Consider the following 20234-nt stretch of genomic DNA (forward strand, 5'->3'; position numbering starts at 1 on the left):
TCTTACTTTTTAATGTCGTGTTGAGGGATTTGTTGAATGAGAGGATGTAATACAAATATTAAGAAAGTTAATCACATCTTGGTAAATGTTGAGGGGGAAATTTGCAGAACACAAATATGGGTCTAATGACTAATTGGCCACTTACCCCAATATCCTCAGATGATGTGATCTTATTAGAAGATGAGAATTCAATACTGTGTTATTCATTATGCCCAAGGTGTAGGAACAATCTGAAGGGAAGAGCTAAGTAGTTCCATTTTGAAAGGCTAAGAAGAAACACACTACCCAATCTCTCAGTGGAATGGAGATGAACCAGACAAACTTGAGTTATGTTAAACTGAAAATTCTGTTTCAAACAACAACTTAATCCTTAAGTGCAAACTAAGTGCTAAGAGAAGAGTATTAAGGATTTTTCATTTCTAGAGTCAGACACAACAGGCTTTGAATCAGAGTGTGAATGCTAAATATTTGCTCAAGGGAAACTTCATTTTCTCTCTATACTTCTTGTTTCTTAGTTGTGAAATACCACCTACCTTATAAGGGGTTTGTTAATAACAAAGGAGATTAGGCATATGTAAATCTAAACTCAACATCTTGTATCAATAAGATCTACATATATATGTATCACAAGATTTCCTTCACTCTGCAACACACAAACCCTTGTTAGAGAAGAAATAAGCACTCACGGGGAGAAAAGGAATGTTTCTCTAGAGATATCTATCACCACTGGACCCAAAGCTACGAAAGTTATGGACACTTGGAAAAAAAAAATTCAGAAAGGCAGCAGTGGTGTAGCAGGAGCAGACCACAAGGGATGAGAAATTTTCTTCCAATACAAGGATCAGGTCCCTTTATATCCTTGTTTAAATTTTCAGCTTAAGAAACAAATTATGTTATTTTTTAGGAAAGATGAAAGAGTGATGAACAAGTTGAAATAAAGGCAAGTGAGGCAGCCAGTAATCCCAAGCTGGCCACCAACACAGAGAGATGTATTATATGATTACCAGTGTGTCTGCAGAATCTGATGGTGGCAGCGTCCCCCAGACTGACAGCACTGCTTCCACTCAGCCAGCCTTACTACCAGAAACCCAGATGATGCATGAGCAGGCAAAAATCCATGAGCAAAAGAGAGGAGTTAGAATATGTAACTCAAGACTATTCTCCTCCTTATAGCTGTCGATACCAAATACACGTGCTTAGATAAAACTTCACAGGAAATGAGCAAGGCTTGCATAAAGACCATGTATCTTTATGAAACGACCCAAGGGAAAACACAAAGCAATAGTAAGTGTACAGTATCTCTAAATAGAAAGACTCGATTAGAGGTGATGTCAGTTTTTAAATGACTCTAAGTGGGGCTCCTGAGTGGCTCAGTCTGTTAAGCGTACAGCTTGGCTCAGGTCATGGCTTCACAGTTTGTGAACTGGAGCCCCGCATCAGACTCTCTGCTACCAGCACAGACCCAGCATCCTCTCCTCTGTCTGCCTCTCTGCCTCTCTCTCTCTGCCCCTCCTCCTGCTTGCTTCTCTCTTGCTCCCATAAATAAATAAATAAATATTAATAAATAAACCAATGACTCTTTAAAAGTAAAGTCAAACTTAGCAGAAATCCAACACAATTCAAGACAGTTTATTAACTTACATAAGCTATTATGGCATGGATATGGTTATGAAAAAGAAAAGTTTATGAACAGAAAAATGTCTTTTACATAAGTCAATTATATGCACATATGTACATATATTTATTTGAAACAAGATAATGTCTATTTTAATCTGTAGGAAAATTGATGGCTATTTAATAAAGGATCTTGGGCCAATTGGATATCTGTTAGAAAAAAAATAGGTCTCACACAGCATATGATGGACATTCAGATTAAATAAAGATAGGAGTTAGGAATACATGAAAATACTTGTGATAGCAACACTCTAAGTTCGGTGCAAGACTTATAAGCCATGAAGTGAAAAGTTGACTCATTTGATTACCTTCAGTATGATGAAAGACTACATGTAGTTTTTTATGTATGACTAGGCTTCTGTTTTAAGAGGCCAAATTGATCACATGTTAAGACCTCTTTTGTTGCTCAAGAACTTTGGATTTTATGAATGTAAAATAACATCTATTTCATAATTCTATGCTGAAACAAAGAGCAGAATGATCTCCTAATCAGAAACTGAGGAATGCCAGCAAATGGAAAACAGGCCTTAGACCACAAATGATGTACAGGCACATATTCATATTTATTAATCACTGAGGTTTTTCAATAATGAGCCAATGACAGTCAAAAATGAATGTGTACAATTCAAAGTATTTCCTTCTGAAAGTTCTTTCTTAAAGTAGTTGTGCGTTGCTTAGAATTCTATTCATCATTCATATCCCAGATGAACTTCAAGGGGAAATCTTTCATCTCCCTTTGGAAAATCTTGTCAAACCTTTCATTCTGCTCAACAGTCATGTGATTTTTCCAGTCTCCAATGGTACCTGGGAAGAAAAGCAACAAAATTGCCTCAAAATTGCTGGGATGAGGGGGCACGATGCCTTGGTGTTGGGAGAAACACTGTTGTTTGCATTTCCACCATCCTCCCCACTCAGGCCCCAGTTACTCCTGCACATGACCATGTCCTTGCTCTCCCACCTTATGGCAAGGGGATATACAAACTCATCATGGCAATTATGTTGTAGTTCAAGAAGAGTAGCCCAACTCCTGCACCATCAGCCACCTGGAAAAAGAGAAATTCCTCCAACTTGTTTCCTATTTTGTTCCAAGCTCGCAGGGCTCTTTTAGTTTACAGAAGTCCTTCAAAAATCCAAAAATCACAGGCGCCCAGGTGGCTCAGTCATTTAAACGGCCTACTTGGGCTCAGGTCACGGTCTTTTGGTTTGTGAGTTGGAGCCATGTGCTATGTGAGTTTGGCTATGTGCTGACAGCTCAGAGCCTGAAGCCTGCTTTGCATTTTGTATCTCACTCTCTTGCCCCACCCTTGCTCATACTCTGTCTCACTCTCTTTCAAATAAGTAAATAATCGTTGAAAATTTTTTAACTAAAAAAATCATATTTCCTTGTGCAAATATCTACTGATGAGGATATAGATGATCAGAGAGGTTTTTAAAATATAACCCAAGCTTCTGCAGTTTGGAATGGCTCACCTGTAATCCATTTTTACTCAGTGTAGGATTACAGCAGTTTTACATTAAACTTATTATAGACACAGAGTTGTGTCTATAAATAGTGGTGATTGAAGGAGAGGGAAGAGAAGAAACAGTGATTGTAAAAACACTCTAAACTATAAACAACTGAAAAAAAAAAAAAGAAACACTAACACAACTGAACCACAAACAAAACACTGCAGGAGTGATNTATTCCATTTGTTCTCAGTGTAGGATTACAGCAGTTTTACATTAAACTTATTATAGACACAGAGTTGTGTCTATAAATAGTGGTGATTGAAGGAGAGGGAAGAGAAGAAACAGTGATTGTAAAAACACTCTAAACTATAAACAACTGAAAAAAAAAAAAAGAAACACTAACACAACTGAACCACAAACAAAACACTGCAGGAGTGATAAAGCCAGCATCAATGATGTTCCTTTAATTAGCATAAGAAACAAATATGTGTCTGTGCATAAGAAACACATGGAGTCTCCTTCGTATCCAAAGGAAATACGTCCCCTCCTACTTGTTTTCTTAGCCATTTCTGTCTCTCATTTTCAGGTAGGTTAAAGATGTACAACACAGAAAATTTTCTTTTTTCAAGAGAAGACAAATTTCAAGCGCAATGATAATTATGGTGGTGGACAAGGACTGTGGCTTCTACTGCATCACAGAGTGTGTTGAACATAATGGAAAGGAAATTCTCCACTTCTGGTTGGCTCTGAGTTACCAGTGTTTCACATTGTTTTTTAACTGACTAGGTAAAGACAAATGAAGAGATCAAGTGAAGGAAATACTAAGAGAAATCAAGCCAATATTTATTACTACTTGACCAAAATGCATAGAACCTGATGATTAACTACAAAATTCTGTATTATATACCTCTGTTTTATTGATATTACTGTACTACGGTAGGAAATCAAAAATATAATTAGAATTATTTTTTATAGTAATAAAAATATTTCACATGTTGATATTTATCAGTTATATGAAGGAGTCATCCACTCACCAGAGGTAAGAGATACTTTAATTAATGAGAGAAAACTAAACATAATTATGAGGTTTATTAGTGGACATGTGATAGTCCTGCACAATAACTATAGTTCAGTGTATGTGTGTTGTTCATTAAGCCCTGGGGGTGTTCAGACATAAATCACAGAGATGGAAGAGCAGCCAGTGATTTTCCAGAGCCCCACCCTTGCCTTATCACGTGCTGAGCCAATGCTAATGGGGTGAAACAGTCTAACAGGACATGAACAACCATTTTGTGGCAGACATGGTACTGGCACTGGTAGATTTCCTGAGGCCATGGTGAAGGCCTCCTGGTTTTACAGTATTCCTCAGATACATTCAGACACAAAATTATATAGTCTTGAAAAACACCAAGAAGAAATCATGGGAAATGATCTGTCTAGAGAAGGGAAGTAGGCTGTAAGGGCCTCTGTTAGGAAAGTCAGTCAGGAAGCTTAGAAGCTACAATTCGGTTCATTTGAACCATTGTGCAAGACAGACATTCACTTTTCAACCTCACCTTTGCGAAGGAAATGACCTTTTTTTGGTACCCCATCACTCTGCATTATAATGTCATAATTTGCTCGTGGGTCAGACTTCATGTTCTCAAACATGGCCTGTGCAACCACAGAATCTATGTCCTCGTCACTTAATTCCTTCCCCAGAAATTTGCACACTTTTAGTATAGAACCTCTGAGATCCTGAAATAAATCACAGTATGATAATTTACGCAGGTTATCACTGAGAAGACTTATACAAGTGTCGCAGATTAAATATCATCATGGGAGAGAAAATTGTAGATGCTCAGGTTGCTGAGAAAGTGATGTTGTTCCTTGAGATGTAACTTCCTTATTCTTTTTTGATAAGTTAATCCATCACTTGTGCAATGTTGTGGAGTATATCTGGGTTCATTTTGGAAACAATCATATTTCATTCTATCTGTGTTATCTCAGCAGGTATTTGGGAAGTAGCTACTATACGTCAGACACTGCCCTGTATGATGGTACAAGTGATCAGAGGCACAACTGGGAGTCAGGGCTGGGAATTCAGGACAAGGACCTTTGAGAGAGAGTAATTCTGTAACAGAATCCAAAGACTGTTTCAACGAAGATGAGAAATTTGTTCTAGGAATTAATGCAAAACATGAATTTTCTAGATAGACAAACTATAGATATGGAGTCTAGGGAAATGAAAGAACCTCTGCAATAGTGTGGTTGCAAAGAAGGTGTGAGATATCAGGTCAAAGGACAGAAGTTCAGTTTCCCTAGGGCCAGTGGAACAGGCTTTGGATGAGACTATGGGAGATGAAGGTGGAGACAACAGTGGGGCCATACTGTGAGGAAGGTTTCAAGGCCAGCCGGAGATTGAATCTCTCCTTGTATGTGAAAATGTACTCAACAAGAGAGTCTAGGCTTGGTATCATGGCTTGGGGCAAGTGTAACAGATTAGTGACAGATCCTCAGGATGGAGAAGCCCTTAGGACAGCTGCCTCTCAGCTCTTTCTCATCTTTCCTGCTAAGAGCTCACTTGGTGGTGTTCTGGAGGTGTGTCCACCCCTATTCCAGACATCATCCTGATTGATCCAACATCCCCCAGGCAATTCTACTTTCTCTCTAAGAGATTATCTTACGCTGGTCACATGACCCAACTTTGGCATGGAAACAGAAAGAGGAAGTCAAGGGGCTTCTGGTTGGTTCACCTAGTTAAGTGCCTGACTCTTGATTTCAGCTCAGTCAGGATCTAATGGGTCATGGGCTGTGCAGTGACTGCGTTGAGCCTGCCAGGGATTCTCTCTCTTCCTCTCTCTGTGTCCCTCTCCAGTTTATGTGCTCTGTCTCACTCTCTTTCTCAAATAAATAAATAAATGAAATAACTTTAACCAAAAAGAATGAGAAAGTCAAACAGAAGTTTCTAAGAGTGACTTTCCCCCTCGAGAATATGCAGAAAGAAAGCAAGGCAAGAAGGACACTTTATCCTAGTTCCATGTCTTTCTGCCTAACATGCTATCATCAGAGGACACAACTTTGGAGCTACAAGTGTCTTCTTACCTGGTGGGGAGACATCTTTGCCACACAAATGTGATACAAAACAAAGACAGAAAACGCTGGGACATGCTTGACTGCTTAGCAGTACACTCAGCATAAGGATAGCCTGCTTCCGGTATTCAGTCTTAAGTAATAGAAGTTTCTTCATTTTATACCAATTGGAGTTGACTGTACAGAGCCCTGTATTATCCCTAATCATACAGAGGCATTTTGATTTAATTTTTCTTGCAATGCTTAATCATCCAGAATGCAGATAAGATTAAACTTTCCCAAGAGGTACAACCAAGAGGGATGCACATAACATTTCCAATGTGATTAGAATGAATAGTACAGATAGTAGATTTGAAAATCCATGAAATGAGACCAACAGCCTGACTCAAAGTAACGAAACACATTAATACTAACACACATAAACACATATTTCTTCACACACACACAAATTCTAAAAAAAAATCTCCAGGAATAGTTTTAAATGAAAACCTGGCAAAGAAGCATAGAAATGATACAGAGAAATGATACAGGAATAATGTCTCCTGGTACACAATCTGGGTTCTCAAACTTGATATCATTCTTTGGGTGTTCTAGGCATGAACAATCAATTCATTCGGCCAGGTTGGCTTACACCTTCAGCGTAGTTACTCATGTCATGTTCCTCACCTTCTTTATCTCCTCATACATCATGAACTGAATGTTGAAGTGGCTTTTTTGCTCATACCAACCTTTGATGTGGTCAAACCAAAGGCTTCCTACCACTGTGGGAAGAACAGAACATCATTTGGTAAATATGTTGAACACATTGAAAAGAAGCTACAGTCTTAGTAGATGCAGGAACCTTTAGTAACAAAGAAGAAAAGGGAGTGTGCTGCTAGATTCCAGATTTCTCCTAGCACCTGGTTATGGGAGAATTCATCCAGGACACAATTACCTGAATACAAGGAGGAATTAGTCTCTTAAAATGCGTGTCAAATAGACACAGAATCAATTTACCGTGTGCTTTGGAAAACCAAAAGGAAAATGGAGGAAAGAATCATGTTCTTCTGGCTTCTCCTGGTCTTCCCAAGCACATAGAGCTATTTCCTGGCTGCATGGAACATGCGGGTTCCCTGAAGACTCACTTCAGCTCAGCACAATGCATTTGGTGCTAAACTTAGCTCTCTTATTCCACATCATCATCTCTGTTTCAGTAGGCCTGGTTCTTGCTCTAACCAGCTACAGTGGTTCCTTAGGTGAGAATGTGGTTTTGGCTGGCTTGCTCAGTTCATAGAATATACAACCCTAATCTCAGGGTTGTGAAATGGGGCCCCATGCTGGGTGTATAGATTACTTTGAAAAATAAAACTCAGGAAAAAAAAGAAGGAAAGAAGAAAGAAAGAGAGAGAGAGAGAAGAAAGAAAGAAAGAAAGAAAGAAAGAAAGAAAGAAAGAAAGAAAGAAAGAAAGAAAGGATAAAACGAATGTGGACTAGAACTTTATCAGATAGAAGCTCCTGGGAGGAGCCACTTGTAACGTGCAGGGCAAAGCTACAAACCTGTGATCTGAACTGAGATGCTTTCACTGAGGTAGAACAAAAACCCCATTTTTAATGAAATATTCTTTTCATGGCTAAATGTAAATATTCCTTGGTGATATAACTTTGTAACCTTGACAGTCTCCTGAGAGGAAGCCCATGGAAAGATAATCTGTAACAATGGCAGTCCATGGCCATCTAGGACAACCCTACCAATGGCTTAATATATTCACTACTCACCTGCATTCAACTCTACTTCAGCTTCTTTTTTCCCGCTCCCAAACTCACTAAGTTTAAACCCCACCACACCAAAGCTATTACTTATTTTATAAAACTGTAGTTACCTTTTCCTTCTAGAAATTGTTCAAAAAATTCCTCAAAGGAACCTGTAATTTTTAAGATCACATTCTTGAAAAAGTAATAATATGAGCACACAACATCCTTAGGGTTTCTGTATACATAAATAATCTGCAAAGAAAGGAAGTATTCATTATTTGTGTTGCTTTCATTGTGTCATATTTTAACCTAATACCTTCTACTTGGATGAAGCCTATTTTTTTAACTTTTTAGTTTCCTAACCATGTCATGTATACATTCAGCCTTCTTTGTATTTGGGGTTTCCCCTTCTCTGCAGTGCCTCTTCCTCTATGATTGGCCTAGTAACTATCAATGACTCCTCAAGACACACCCCTATGCAGGTACCCAACCAAAATAAGTGGGAGTATGAAAAGGAAGCCATGAGGACTCTCAGAGAAATGAAGGTATAGCTAGGATTATAAATATACCCACAAATGTAGCTAATTTTATAAAATGAAAGGATATATAAAATAAATTGTGTATTATAATTCACATTAGAAAGTGAATTAAATATACACATATATACCCTTTTGTTTGTAATGGCTATATTCCATATGTGATCAGAAAAAAAAGGTACAAGATAAAAATCCAATACTCTGAGGATACAATGGCTATTGAAATTAAAGTATGTCAGATGCCACATTTGCTAACAGTTGGATGACTGCAGAGTGAACATAATGAAAAGAAATGACATAATGAAAAAGAGCAGTTATCTTTCAAGAGCCATAGTCCATTTCCTACTTTTGGTTTTTTGTTCTTCGCCCCACTTGGAAACAAGTAATATGGGAGGTGGGTACTAAAGAGACGAGGAGATGGTCTTTCAGCAAAATCTATTTTTTTACTGTAGTACTCCAAGAAGGGGACTTGATCAACTGTGTTCAGATTCGCAGTCCTTTTGCGATGTTCTTCAAAATAAATCAAGCTTAATATCTGCTGAAACCAGATGGTCCCTGTAAAATAAATAATTCTGTTTTCAATGGTCCACAAATTTGTCCCAAATGCAGAAGATGTGCCATCAGTGTTTTAATCAGAGTTTGTTCTTCTAACGTGTATAATGGTACTTTAATCAGAATGGAACTTTCAATATATCACAAATGCTGTATGGTAAAACAAACAAACATTTCTTTTATTCTTATTTTTTTTTAAATATTTTATTTATTTCTGAGAGAGAGAGAGAGAAGGAGAGAGAGAGCGCATGAGCAGGGAAGGGTCAGAGAGAGAGAGTGAGATACAGAATCTGACATAGGCTCCTGGCTCTGAACTGTCAATACAGAGCACGATGCGGGGCTCGAACCTATGAACCGTGAGATCATGAGCTGAGCCGAAGTCGGACTCTCAACCGACAGAGCCACCCAGGTTCCCCTCCTTTATTCTTACTTTTAAGGAGATGCTCCATTTGAAACTCTGTGGGCATTTGTCCTGCTGATTGATTCTATGACTCTTCTGTTCTTTCTTCTGCTTCATATATAGGACTTTTAAATGATCTTCAATGCTATTTCTAGATTTCCTTCCCACACCACACTCATATGACTTCAGATAATATAAGACAAGAAATAGGAATTCCACTGACAGAGTCCCTTTCCATCTTTCTCTCCTACCTTCTGAGCTGTCAGCACAGAGCCCAATGCAGGGCTCAAACTCATGAGTGTGGGATCATGACCAGAGCTGAAGTCAGACACTCAACTGACTGAGCCTCCTGGGGCCCCTAATTTGTTGTATACTTTTATCTTTAATCTTACTCTCTTAGTACACTTGGGGTTCATTCTTTTACGTGGTGTTAGGGATCCAGCTATATTTTCTGCATATAGTGATCTAGATTTCCCAACATTATATATAATATTCTTTCCCCAGTAATAGATGGACCATGCTTAAGTACATATTGAATCCTCCTATACACATGGAATTGCATTGAGGCCTTTCCTTTAGCCTACTTTACATTTTCTTATGCAAATAATGAAATATTTTTCCTAACTATGGCCTTGTAATAAAGAAGCAAGGTAATGAGCAGATATGTGGCATATTTTAATGTGGTAAGTATCATATTGTGATGAGAAATTAGAGTAGCAAAGAAGATTGTTGAGGTTTCAGTGGGACTGAATATTTATATACAATCATCCAAAATTATATCAAGATTATAATTTTTAACAAGGACCCAATGAAGGAAGAAAGTAATCCATCCACCTTATCTGGGGGAAGAACATTGCAGGATAGGGAGCAGGGAGCTTAAGGCACGAACAAGTCTTTTATATGGATGTTGAGCAAGAAAACCACTCTTACTTTGATAAAAATAAGAAAACTATTTTTTTCTAGGGGCGCCTGGGTGGCTCAGTTGGTTATGTTGTGAATCTTGATTTCTGATCAGGTCATGATCTCAGATTCAGGAGTCTAGGCCCCTCCTCAGGCTCTGCAATGATGGCATGGAGCCTGCTTAGTTTTATCTCTTTCTGCCTCTTGACCCACTTCTGTTACTCTCAAAATAAAGAAATAAATTTAACAAAAACTAGTTTTTCTAAGAAACTTAGAAAGACTTCATATAAATCCTTCACTATCTCTTCCGAAAATAGACAAGAAGAAAGACTTTTAAATTCATTTTATAAGGTCCAGAATACTTGATAAAAACTAGACAAGGACACTACAATAAAAGAAAATTAAGGGCCATTATCTTCATGAACATAGGTGCAACAATCCCCCTCAACTTATTAGCCCAAGGTTGAATTCAATAATACTTTCATAGGATCATCCACCATCATCAAGTACAATTTAGTCAGGGATACTAGTAGGCTTCAAAATCTCCAAATCAGAGTGATAACTGCAATAACAAAATGAACTATAAAACCCATATTCTCATCGCAGTCGATGCAGAAAAAGCATTTGACAAAACTGAACATCCATTCATGGTAACAAGTCTCAACAAAATGACTATTGGGGGAACATATCTCAACTTACAGAATGCAATCCATGATAACCTCACAGCCACCATCATACCCAACGGTAAACAACTGAAATGTTTTCATCCAAGATCACAACCAGGATAAGGGTGTCCATTCTCACTCATTTTTTGGGAAATCCTAGACAGAGTGATTAGGCAAGAAAAAGCAAAGTCCTCTGAGCAGGAAAGGAAGAATAAAACTATCTCTATTGTCAGATGATAATGAAAGTATACACTGAAAGTCCCAAAGACTGTACCAAAAATAATGGTAGAAGTAATAAGTGAGGTCAGTTAAGTCGTTAAGTTGTAGAATGTGAAATCAGTATACAAACGAAATTGCATTTCTATACACTAACAAAAAACCCTCAGAAAGAAATTAAGAAACATCCCATTTGTAATAGCATCAAAAATAATAAAGATATATAGGAATATATTTATCCAAGGAAGTAAAAGACTTATACATTGAAAACTGAGGGAAACTAAAAAAAAATAAATAAATAAAATTAAAAAAAAAAAAGAAAACTGAGAGAAACTGCTAGAAGAAATTGAAGAAACCACAAATAAATGAAGAGACATTCAATGATCATGGATCAGAAGAAACAACATTTTTAAAATGCCTATGCTACACAAAGGAATCTGCAGTTTCAATGCAATTCTTATCAACATTACAATAGCACTGGTCATGGAAATAGAACATAATAATCCTTGAATGTAAGCCCACAAGACCCAAAATGGCTAAACAATTTGGAGACAATAGAACAAAACCTGAGGCATCAGACTTCTTGGTTCCAGATAATATTACCAAGTTATACAAATCACAACGGTATGCTATTGGAATAAAAAAAGACATTGATGATAGGAAGAAAATACAGAGCCCAAAAGTAAGACAACACAGGTAGGCTCAATTAAATTACACAAAGGAGCCAAATACATACAATGAGGGCAGGAAAGACTCTTCAGTAAATGGTGTTGGGAAAATGGATAGCCACATACAAAGGAATGAAACTGTATCACTCTGTCACAAGATATACAAAAGTTACTCAAAACAGATTAAGAATGTGAATATAAGACCTGAAGGCATTGAACTCCTAAAAGAAAACATTGGCTGCAAACATTGGTCTTAGCAATGGTTTTGATGGAGTAGGGATGTCCCTCCATCAACAAATGCAACAAGAGCAAAATAAGCAAGTAAGAGAACATTGCACTCAAAGCCTTCTGTAACCCCAAAAAAACTAATGACAAAATGAAAAGACAACCCATTAAATGGGGAACTATTTGTAAATTATTTATCAAATGAGGAATTAATGTCCAAAATATATCAAGAACTCATAAAACACAACGAAAAAAATAACAAAAATCTGACTAAAACGTGAGCAAATGATTTGAATAGACGTACATGTATATATGTTTTAGTCTGAAATGACTGCGAAAGTAAAGTGTGACCCAAATAATTTGTGACTATTACACATTATGGTACTTAATATAAGTTAATTTCCATCCTTTTCATGCAATTAATTATTAAATACACCTTCAACAATATGCCTGAAATAGCTGCCTAAATGGTAAATAGTCCTGCATCCTTTCCCAGATCATTTCAGCAATTTAGTGTTTGATAGGCCATCTTCAATCTACCTACTTCAATATTTTCTCCATTTCCTTGACCAAATCAAAAATAACTTATAGGTACAGTGAGGAAGACATTATCTAATAGGATATTAAATTCCGTTAACTCTATAATATCCCATGGATAATTTGCATATGCTAAATAAAATACTGGTAAAAAGACTGAGTTACGTGTTATAAAAGTTTATCATCTTATTTATTAAGTTAGTTACTAGAATACAGAACTAGGGACTCCTGCATTGCTCCTTTGTTTAATCATAGAAATTCAGCTGAGGTCATGATCTCAGAGCTCATGGGTGGCCCCCGGGTTGGGCTCCAAGCTGACAGCTTGATTCCTGAAGCCTTATTTGAATTCTGTCTCCCTCTCTCTTTGCATTTCCCCTACTTGCACTCTGACTGTCTCTCTCTCTTAAAAATAAATAAACAATTGAACAATTAAAAAAAAGAAACAAATACAGAACTCACCAGATTTGGGGTATGTGATTATGAAGACATCATCTTCTCTGATTTCAAAATCTTCTAAATTTTCTAAGAAGTCAATATTAAGTCTTAGCTTATAAAAATAATATCCCTTAAATTTGAATAAAATTGACTCTGGGTCTTCCATATTTCAGTTACCTGCTAAAGACAGAAAAAATTATTTGAAAAAATTTAGTAAAATTATCTGAAGTCTTCCTTTCTGTATCTTCAGTTGTTGGTCACATACTGAGAGAAGAAATTGATTTTTTGTTTTTTCCACAAACCCAGATAATCAGCAGACTCTGATAGTTACTATTGTGGAATTGAGACATGTGAAGTTTGGTCCAACGCCCAGGAGCCCTTTGTTCATGGCTGGGTCTTAGTTTTGTGTGTGTGTGTGCTCTATTTAGGTAGCTATAGGGAAAATAGCGTAAAAAATATGTAAGTTTAAAAAATACTTTTAATCAGAAATCATACTTTATATATATGCATACGTATATCTCTATAAACAGTAAATATGAATATATAAATTTGAATTGAATGAGCATTAGAAACATTTATCTCCTGTCATAACTTCAGTAGCTGAGCTTTTTGTCCCTTGTAACAGCTAAGCTTTTTTTCCCATAACGTTTAGTATATTTGTATGTTTTATGTAGATACTTTCTGGATGTGAGATATCTATTTATAAGGTTTCTGGGGACTTGTGATTTGAATTTTGTTTTATTTCCTACCTTTTAACTTGTTTACAGTAATTGGGAAGGTACGACCATGAACTAACAGACATGAATGTGTTCCAGGATACCTGAGAAATTGCATGTGAGCAATTAAATCATCCATAATGACCAAATCTTTTCGTAAAGTAAACATAATTCTATCTTATATTCTATTTGCATTAGATCTTAGTATAATTAGTGCTCTCATGGTGATGACATCTTTCTTTTAGTATGTGTTCCTAAATCTCTAAATAGACATTTAAAGTAATATAATGGTTCACTTATTGAAAATCGAGCAAAGAGTTACAGTATACATTTTTTGATACATAAGAGCTGATAGCTTACATATTTTTAGCCTAGAGTTTAGAATGTCACCATAACATCTGAAACTGCATAACTCGTAAAGTTCACACAAGAGAAAGGAAGCAGACTACAAGTCATCCTTAAAACTACCAATTTTGCATGTGGATTTTTTTTTAGGTGAAAACAAGTAAGAATGAACCAACACAGAAACCTTTTTATTTTTTCCTTAAGTTCCTAAAAGCATCTAGACAGATGCCTGTACCATGAAGAGAGCTACTCCCACATATAACTTTTTATTTCACAAAGACTCCAACCACATGGCAGCACACACATCTGTCAGCAAAAAGTAAGCTCTTCTCAACTTCCTGTGATTTGTCTTCCTCCTTTTGGAATTCCCTCCCCTTTGACCCTTTTGTTAGCCTAGGGTGGTAGATAAGCCTCAATTGTCACATTGTTTTGAATTCTTTATACCTTTGAGGAGCTCCTACACATATGTAATTAAATTTTCTCATGTTAATCAGCATTATGCTAATTTAATTATCATACTACCCAAAGAATTTAGAATGGAGAAGGGAAAAGATTTTCATCCCCAATAAAAAATGAATAAACTCACTCTACTAGTTTTTTGAAATGAAGAGTTAACTTTGAAATAAATATCAGTAAGAAGAATAATTGTGTTGCCGGCGATGGAGAAAGACACAGATAAAGATTAAATTTTCCACAAGGAGATTAATGATTCACCAATTAGCAGAGCTCCCAGAATCAAAAACTAAGGAGGAGGGATTAGACTGATGCTGACCTGCAAACATCCAAGAATCTAGTGAAAAGCCTCTACACATTTATCACTAATAAAGGATGGTAATGGTTCAAGCAGCTTGGTGCTACTCAGAGCTGCTGGGCAGGGATCAAAGTTTCTGCTTTTGAAATATACCAGGAAAAAATGATGTATTTGCTTGCTGTTCCACTTATGATTCTCTAATGTCCACAGGTCAAGAATGCAATTATTGAGTTGCTTCTACTTTAAAAGTACTAGTATTGGTGTCTTCATATCTTTGTGTTGTTTCTTGTGAAAAAGAATTGAGAATGCATGGCATGTGAACAACTGAGAAGTTGAGAGAAAGAAATCCATATGCAAGAAGTAAATACAATGCTTTGACAGATTAGGCATTTTCCCAAGTTCCACAATGTGCTTGACACATGTGTAATCCACAACTAACTACCAATCACCATTTACTTTCCACTATGCACCTCAGTTCCATCACTGTTGGCAAGGTTTTATCACAGACAGAATGATAGGTGCCAGGGTTCACTCTTTGAGTATAGTGTTGCGTCCTGTTTTTCATGGGTTCCACATTCTATCCAGTCACTTTGTGGTCTAAACAGAATGGCCAGAAAGGATAAACATCTAAAGTTTATTCAAATTCCCTCTATGTGCACTTGGATTATTAACCTTACTTGCTGCTTCTCTTCTATCATTAGTGTTTCTTCAACAACAAATATTTCTCCCACATAGTAAGATAAATCACCACTGCTTGGCCTCTGTGATGTCATAGTGGGCACACTATCTTATTGGGACCTGGACTCAAGTCCTTCCTAACACATCTCCTCTCACCCCTATTCAGTGAACTTGTCACCAGGCAAAGGCAGCTTGTGTTTCTTATTTAAAACTACTCTCAATAGCTTTGAAGTTCCTGCTTTCATCTTTTCTGTTGTTTGTTTTCATAAATAAAATTTCCATCCAAAGTAAGGCTTTAATCCCTTTAACTGAAGAAGTCTTTATGTTAAGGAAATAAACATGTACTAGGACAGAAAGTGGACTTTACAGTTATTCACAAAACCTCTTCTGAGAAGGTTTCCTAAATTAAAACATAACACATTTCATGAAGCAAGAGTTGTTTGTTGCAATAAAGAAATAATTCTTATTCTTTAAAGAAAAGAACTTGAGACATCTAAACTGAAACTGTTTGTTATTACAAATTTTCATTATTTTCTAAATTCATAAGGGCAAAAAGAGGAAAATTTACGTACTTCAGGGGTTTAAACACAATCTGAGACCTATTATTGAAAGACCACTAAGCACTAGTGGCCTCATCTTAAATATAAGGAAGGAATTTTTTTTTTAAAAATCTGAGGAGTGACATCAAAGTGTGCATAATTCTGGGAATAGACTCCACAGAATTTGCTCTAGTAACACGCTATGCAAAACCAATAAATGAATGAATGTATGAATGAATAGATAAATAAACAAATAAATAAATAAATACAAAGCAATGTAAAAAGCAGAACAAACACTCCTTGGAGAAGATCAGAATCCAAAGAAAGTATTACCAAAATATTTCCATTTTTGCACTAAAAGTACAGATTCCCAGGAACAAAAAAATTGTAACACATGCTTATGGGGGGGGGGGAAGGATCAGTCAATAAAAACTGTCTCTTAATGGCCCCACAGTGCTGGATTAGCAAACAAAACAGCTATAAAATAATATGTGCATTTGTTGAGTCCCAAATCAACAGCTTGATCTAGATTAAAAGTTTGATATGACAGAAGAAAGTATACTGGGACATGAAGACAGATCAATAGAGAAAAGAATTACAAGGAATGAAAATAAAAGAAAAAGAAAGAATGAAGAAAACTGAACATAGCCTCAGGGACTGTGGAACATGTGAAGCATACCAACGTATGTGCAAGGAGAGGAAAGAGCAGAAAAAAATCTATGGAGAAATATGGCCAAAGACTCACCAAATTTGATGAAAAATATTAACTTACACATCCATGAAGCTCAACTAATAGGTAGGAGTAACATGAATAGGTCAAATGCTACCCAGATCACAGTTCAACATTAAAACATAAATTTTGGGATTATTTGTTTTCTTTCTGTGAGCATACTTTTGGTATTTTGAAAACTTTTGCACTGAAACTGTAAATGACTTTGGGTAATATGGTCATTTAATGAAATTAATTTTAATCCCCAACCTGAGATGTCTTTCCATTTGCTTGTGTCTTTGATTTTTTTTTCAGCAACGTCTTGTACTTTTCATTCACTTCCCTGGTTAAATTTCATAAGATTTTATTGTTTTTGATGACAGTGTGAATGACATACTTCTCTTTATTTCTTTTTCAGATGCTGTATTATTATTGTAAAGGAATGAACCTGATTTCTGTATATCGATTTTGTATCTTGCAACTTTACTCTGATTGTTGATTCATCTCAACAGTTTCATGAGTGACTCTCTGGCATGTTCTCTATATAAAATCATATCTTCTCAAAGAGTGACTATGCTGCTTCTTCCTTTCTGATTTGGATGGCTGTATTTCTGTCTTACCTAATGACTCTAGTTAAGACTTCTAGTATCACAGAACAGGTGAGAGTGGGTATCCACTTCTTGCTTTTGATCTTAGAGGAAACAGACTGCGATTTGCAAGCAGACTGGGAAATACCCACAGGAAAAACACCTGTGATGGAGTGAAATCAGGTTCTCTGGTCAGAGAGAGAAGTTGAACGGCCTTGCAATAGCTTTGAGTAGTATGGACATGTAATGAAATTAATTCTAATCCACAAACACGAGATGTCTTTCCATTTGCTTATGCCTTCTTTGATTTATTTCAGCAAAGTCTGATACACAATAAGAGAAAGGAAGCTAAAAATATATAAAAAACAGAGAGGGAAACAAACCATAAGTGACTCTTAAATACAGAGAACGAACAGCTTTGCTGGCAGAGAGTTAGGTAGGCACATGAGCTAAATGTGCAAGGGGCATAAAGGAGGACACTTTATTTGTTGGGATGAACATTGGATTATCTTTAAGTAATGAGACCCTAAATTCTATTCCTGAAATCGTTATTACAATATATGTTAACTAACTTGGATTTAAATTTAAAAAAATAAACAAATGTTTGTTGGGACACACACACAACTAGTAAATAGAAGTACAAAATAACGTCCTTTAAAGTGGACGAAAACTAAACCATGCTTCCCATATTTCAGTTACCCACAAAATACAGATAAATTGTTTGAGGGAAATTTAGTACAACGGTATGTAATCTTCCCTTCTATATCTTTGCTGGTTAGCACATACAACCACTGATCACCTGATGGCTCTGAAAACTACTATCAGGATTCTGGTCATGTTGAGTTTGGACCAATATGGGAGCCTCTGTTTATCAGCTAGGTCTTGCTTTTATGTTTAAATGTTTATGTTTTTACAACATAGTTAATTGCTTTATCTTTAAATTTTATGTTTTTACAACAGCAACAAAAAGAAATAAATTGGCTTTATGTGGGCTTCAAAAACACTTGAATATCAGACCAGCCATTCAGTGTTTCCTCAGGTGAGTTTTTTCCCCCTGTAAATAAACTACAGTGGCTTAAGTTTTAGTAGGTTATCTGAGTAGGAGTTATCTGTTTATAATAATTTTGGTAATGTTTAATTTAAAATTTTTAACTTGTGACATCATTAGAGTAATTGGAGTTACATAAGCATGAGGTAACGAACATGAATCTATTCCAGGATGCCCGAGAAATTGCATATGAGCAATAAATTGATCATATGACAATAAGGATATGGTACAAAATAAGAGTATGAAGGAAAACAGATAAAGAATGGGTCATATATAGAAAGTCCAAACCAAGGCTTGTGAGTCATCATTTATGTATATACTTAGTGTTTCTTCAATATCTGTCACAAGACATATGGAAAAGTGCAGTTTGGTGCTGAGAACTCAGGGCTTTAGTGACTTGGGGGTTCTTCCACAACTTTCAAGTGAGCTTTTTCTATTTTGCAAAGAGTTGGTCATAGCAAAAGTTGACAAAATAAGAGCTTCAGAATTGCACAATTTTAAAAACAATTCCAGGAAGCTGGGGCCTAGGGTCATTATTGAAAAAGGGATGAGGCACCAGGTTGGTTCAGTCAATTAGTGTCCCATTATAAAGTTGGCTCAGGTGATGATCACCCAGTTCCTAAGACAGCCTGGATAGGACTCTGAGCTCACAGCATGGTTCCTACTCTCTCTCTCTCTGTCTCACTGCCCCTACTCTGCTCATCCTCTCTATCTCAAATTAATTAATTAATTATTAAACATATATAATTAATTAAATTATATATGTAAAAGTAAAACTAGCCAAAAAAAGAGAAAGGGAAATAATTACTATTTAAAATATATTTCAACAGTCACACCGTTACTGGAAAATCTAGGACTGTTAGCCTCTCTTTACAAGGTGATTTATGAAAGTTACAAACTAGTTGGAATCATCAACATGAATTCACAGGCACAGAAGGAAGTTGGGGACCACACAGTGAAGGGTGGAGGAACAGAGATGAGTTATGCTGTCATTAGAGTTATTTAAGGAGCCTCCTCTGTGCCATCCTCAGTGTTTATGAGAGACAACCTAATTTACCCCTTGGTACCCATATTGGGCTGTAATGTTAACTTGCATATAAAGAAGCTGGCTTCTTAGTGCAACCAATTCCATGTTTTGGATTAAAAAGGCAACAACAAGCCTGTAACATTCTGATCTTTTCATAAAGTAAACAAGATTATCTCGTTATCAGAGGAGGTACTCATGGGTCAAAAAGATCAAAATGAGGACGGCTAGTGACCATGGAGTGTTGTCTGCAATAGCAGAGGGCAAAGAGTGATTACAGTCAGTTAGAACAAGTAAACATGTTTTTGCAAGCATGACTTCATCATGGTGCTATGAAAATGTAACCACAGACATGATGTGATGTGCAACAAATGTTTTAAATGCGTAAGTGAATTTATATGATTACCATATGGAAATATAATCAACAGCCAGGTGACCAGTTATCAACAGTAGGTAAAGGTAGGGCACATTTTAGAATTTAGAATACATTTTAAAAATACATTAACCTGGGGTTGTCAGGGTGGCTCAGCCGGTTAAGCACGGGACTCTAGGTTTCAGCTCAGATCATGGTCTCACTGTTCGTGAGATCCAGCGTCAAGTTGGGCTGTACACTGACAGTGCTGAGTCAGTTTGGGATTCTCTCTCCCTCTCTCCATCTGCCCCTCCACTGCCTGCACTCCCTCTGTAAATATAAATAACATTTAAAAATTAAAACAAATTAGGGGCGCCTGGGTGGCTTAGTCGGTTAAGCGTCCGACTTTCGCTTGGGTCATGATC

At 36.5% G+C, this 20234-nt stretch overlaps 1 protein-coding gene across 1 annotated transcript; it reads right to left on the minus strand.

Moving 5' to 3' along the window:
- Nucleotides 1-2228: 2228 nt before the first annotated feature.
- On the minus strand, nt 2229-19992 carry LOC144237175 (amine sulfotransferase-like). Its single transcript, XM_077770856.1, has 7 exons — nt 19964-19992; nt 13085-13237; nt 8809-9017; nt 8055-8178; nt 6862-6956; nt 4680-4860; nt 2229-2478 (listed from the first exon to the last, which is right to left on the minus strand). The coding sequence occupies exons 2-7, from the start codon at nt 13224-13226 to the stop codon at nt 2357-2359; spliced, it is 873 nt and encodes a 290-aa protein (XP_077626982.1). The 5' UTR covers nt 13227-13237; nt 19964-19992; the 3' UTR covers nt 2229-2356.
- Nucleotides 19993-20234: the final 242 nt, after the last annotated feature.

This window comes from Crocuta crocuta, unplaced genomic scaffold, assembly GCF_008692635.1.
Source record: "Crocuta crocuta isolate KB4526 unplaced genomic scaffold, BGI_CrCroc_1.0 scaffold562, whole genome shotgun sequence".
NCBI classification, from domain to species: Eukaryota; Metazoa; Chordata; class Mammalia; order Carnivora; family Hyaenidae; genus Crocuta; species Crocuta crocuta.

Coding starts and splice junctions, on each gene's coding strand:
- LOC144237175 (XM_077770856.1), bottom strand. CDS start 13,226: ATGGAAGACCCAGAGTCAATTTTATTCAAATTTAAGGGATATTATTTT. Junction 9,018..13,084: donor AATCACATACCCCAAATCTG/GTGAGTTCTGTA, acceptor TTTATTTTACAG/GGACCATCTGGTTTCAGCAG. Junction 8,179..8,808: donor CGAAGAACAAAAAACCAAAA/GTAGGAAATGGA, acceptor CTTTCTTTGCAG/ATTATTTATGTATACAGAAA.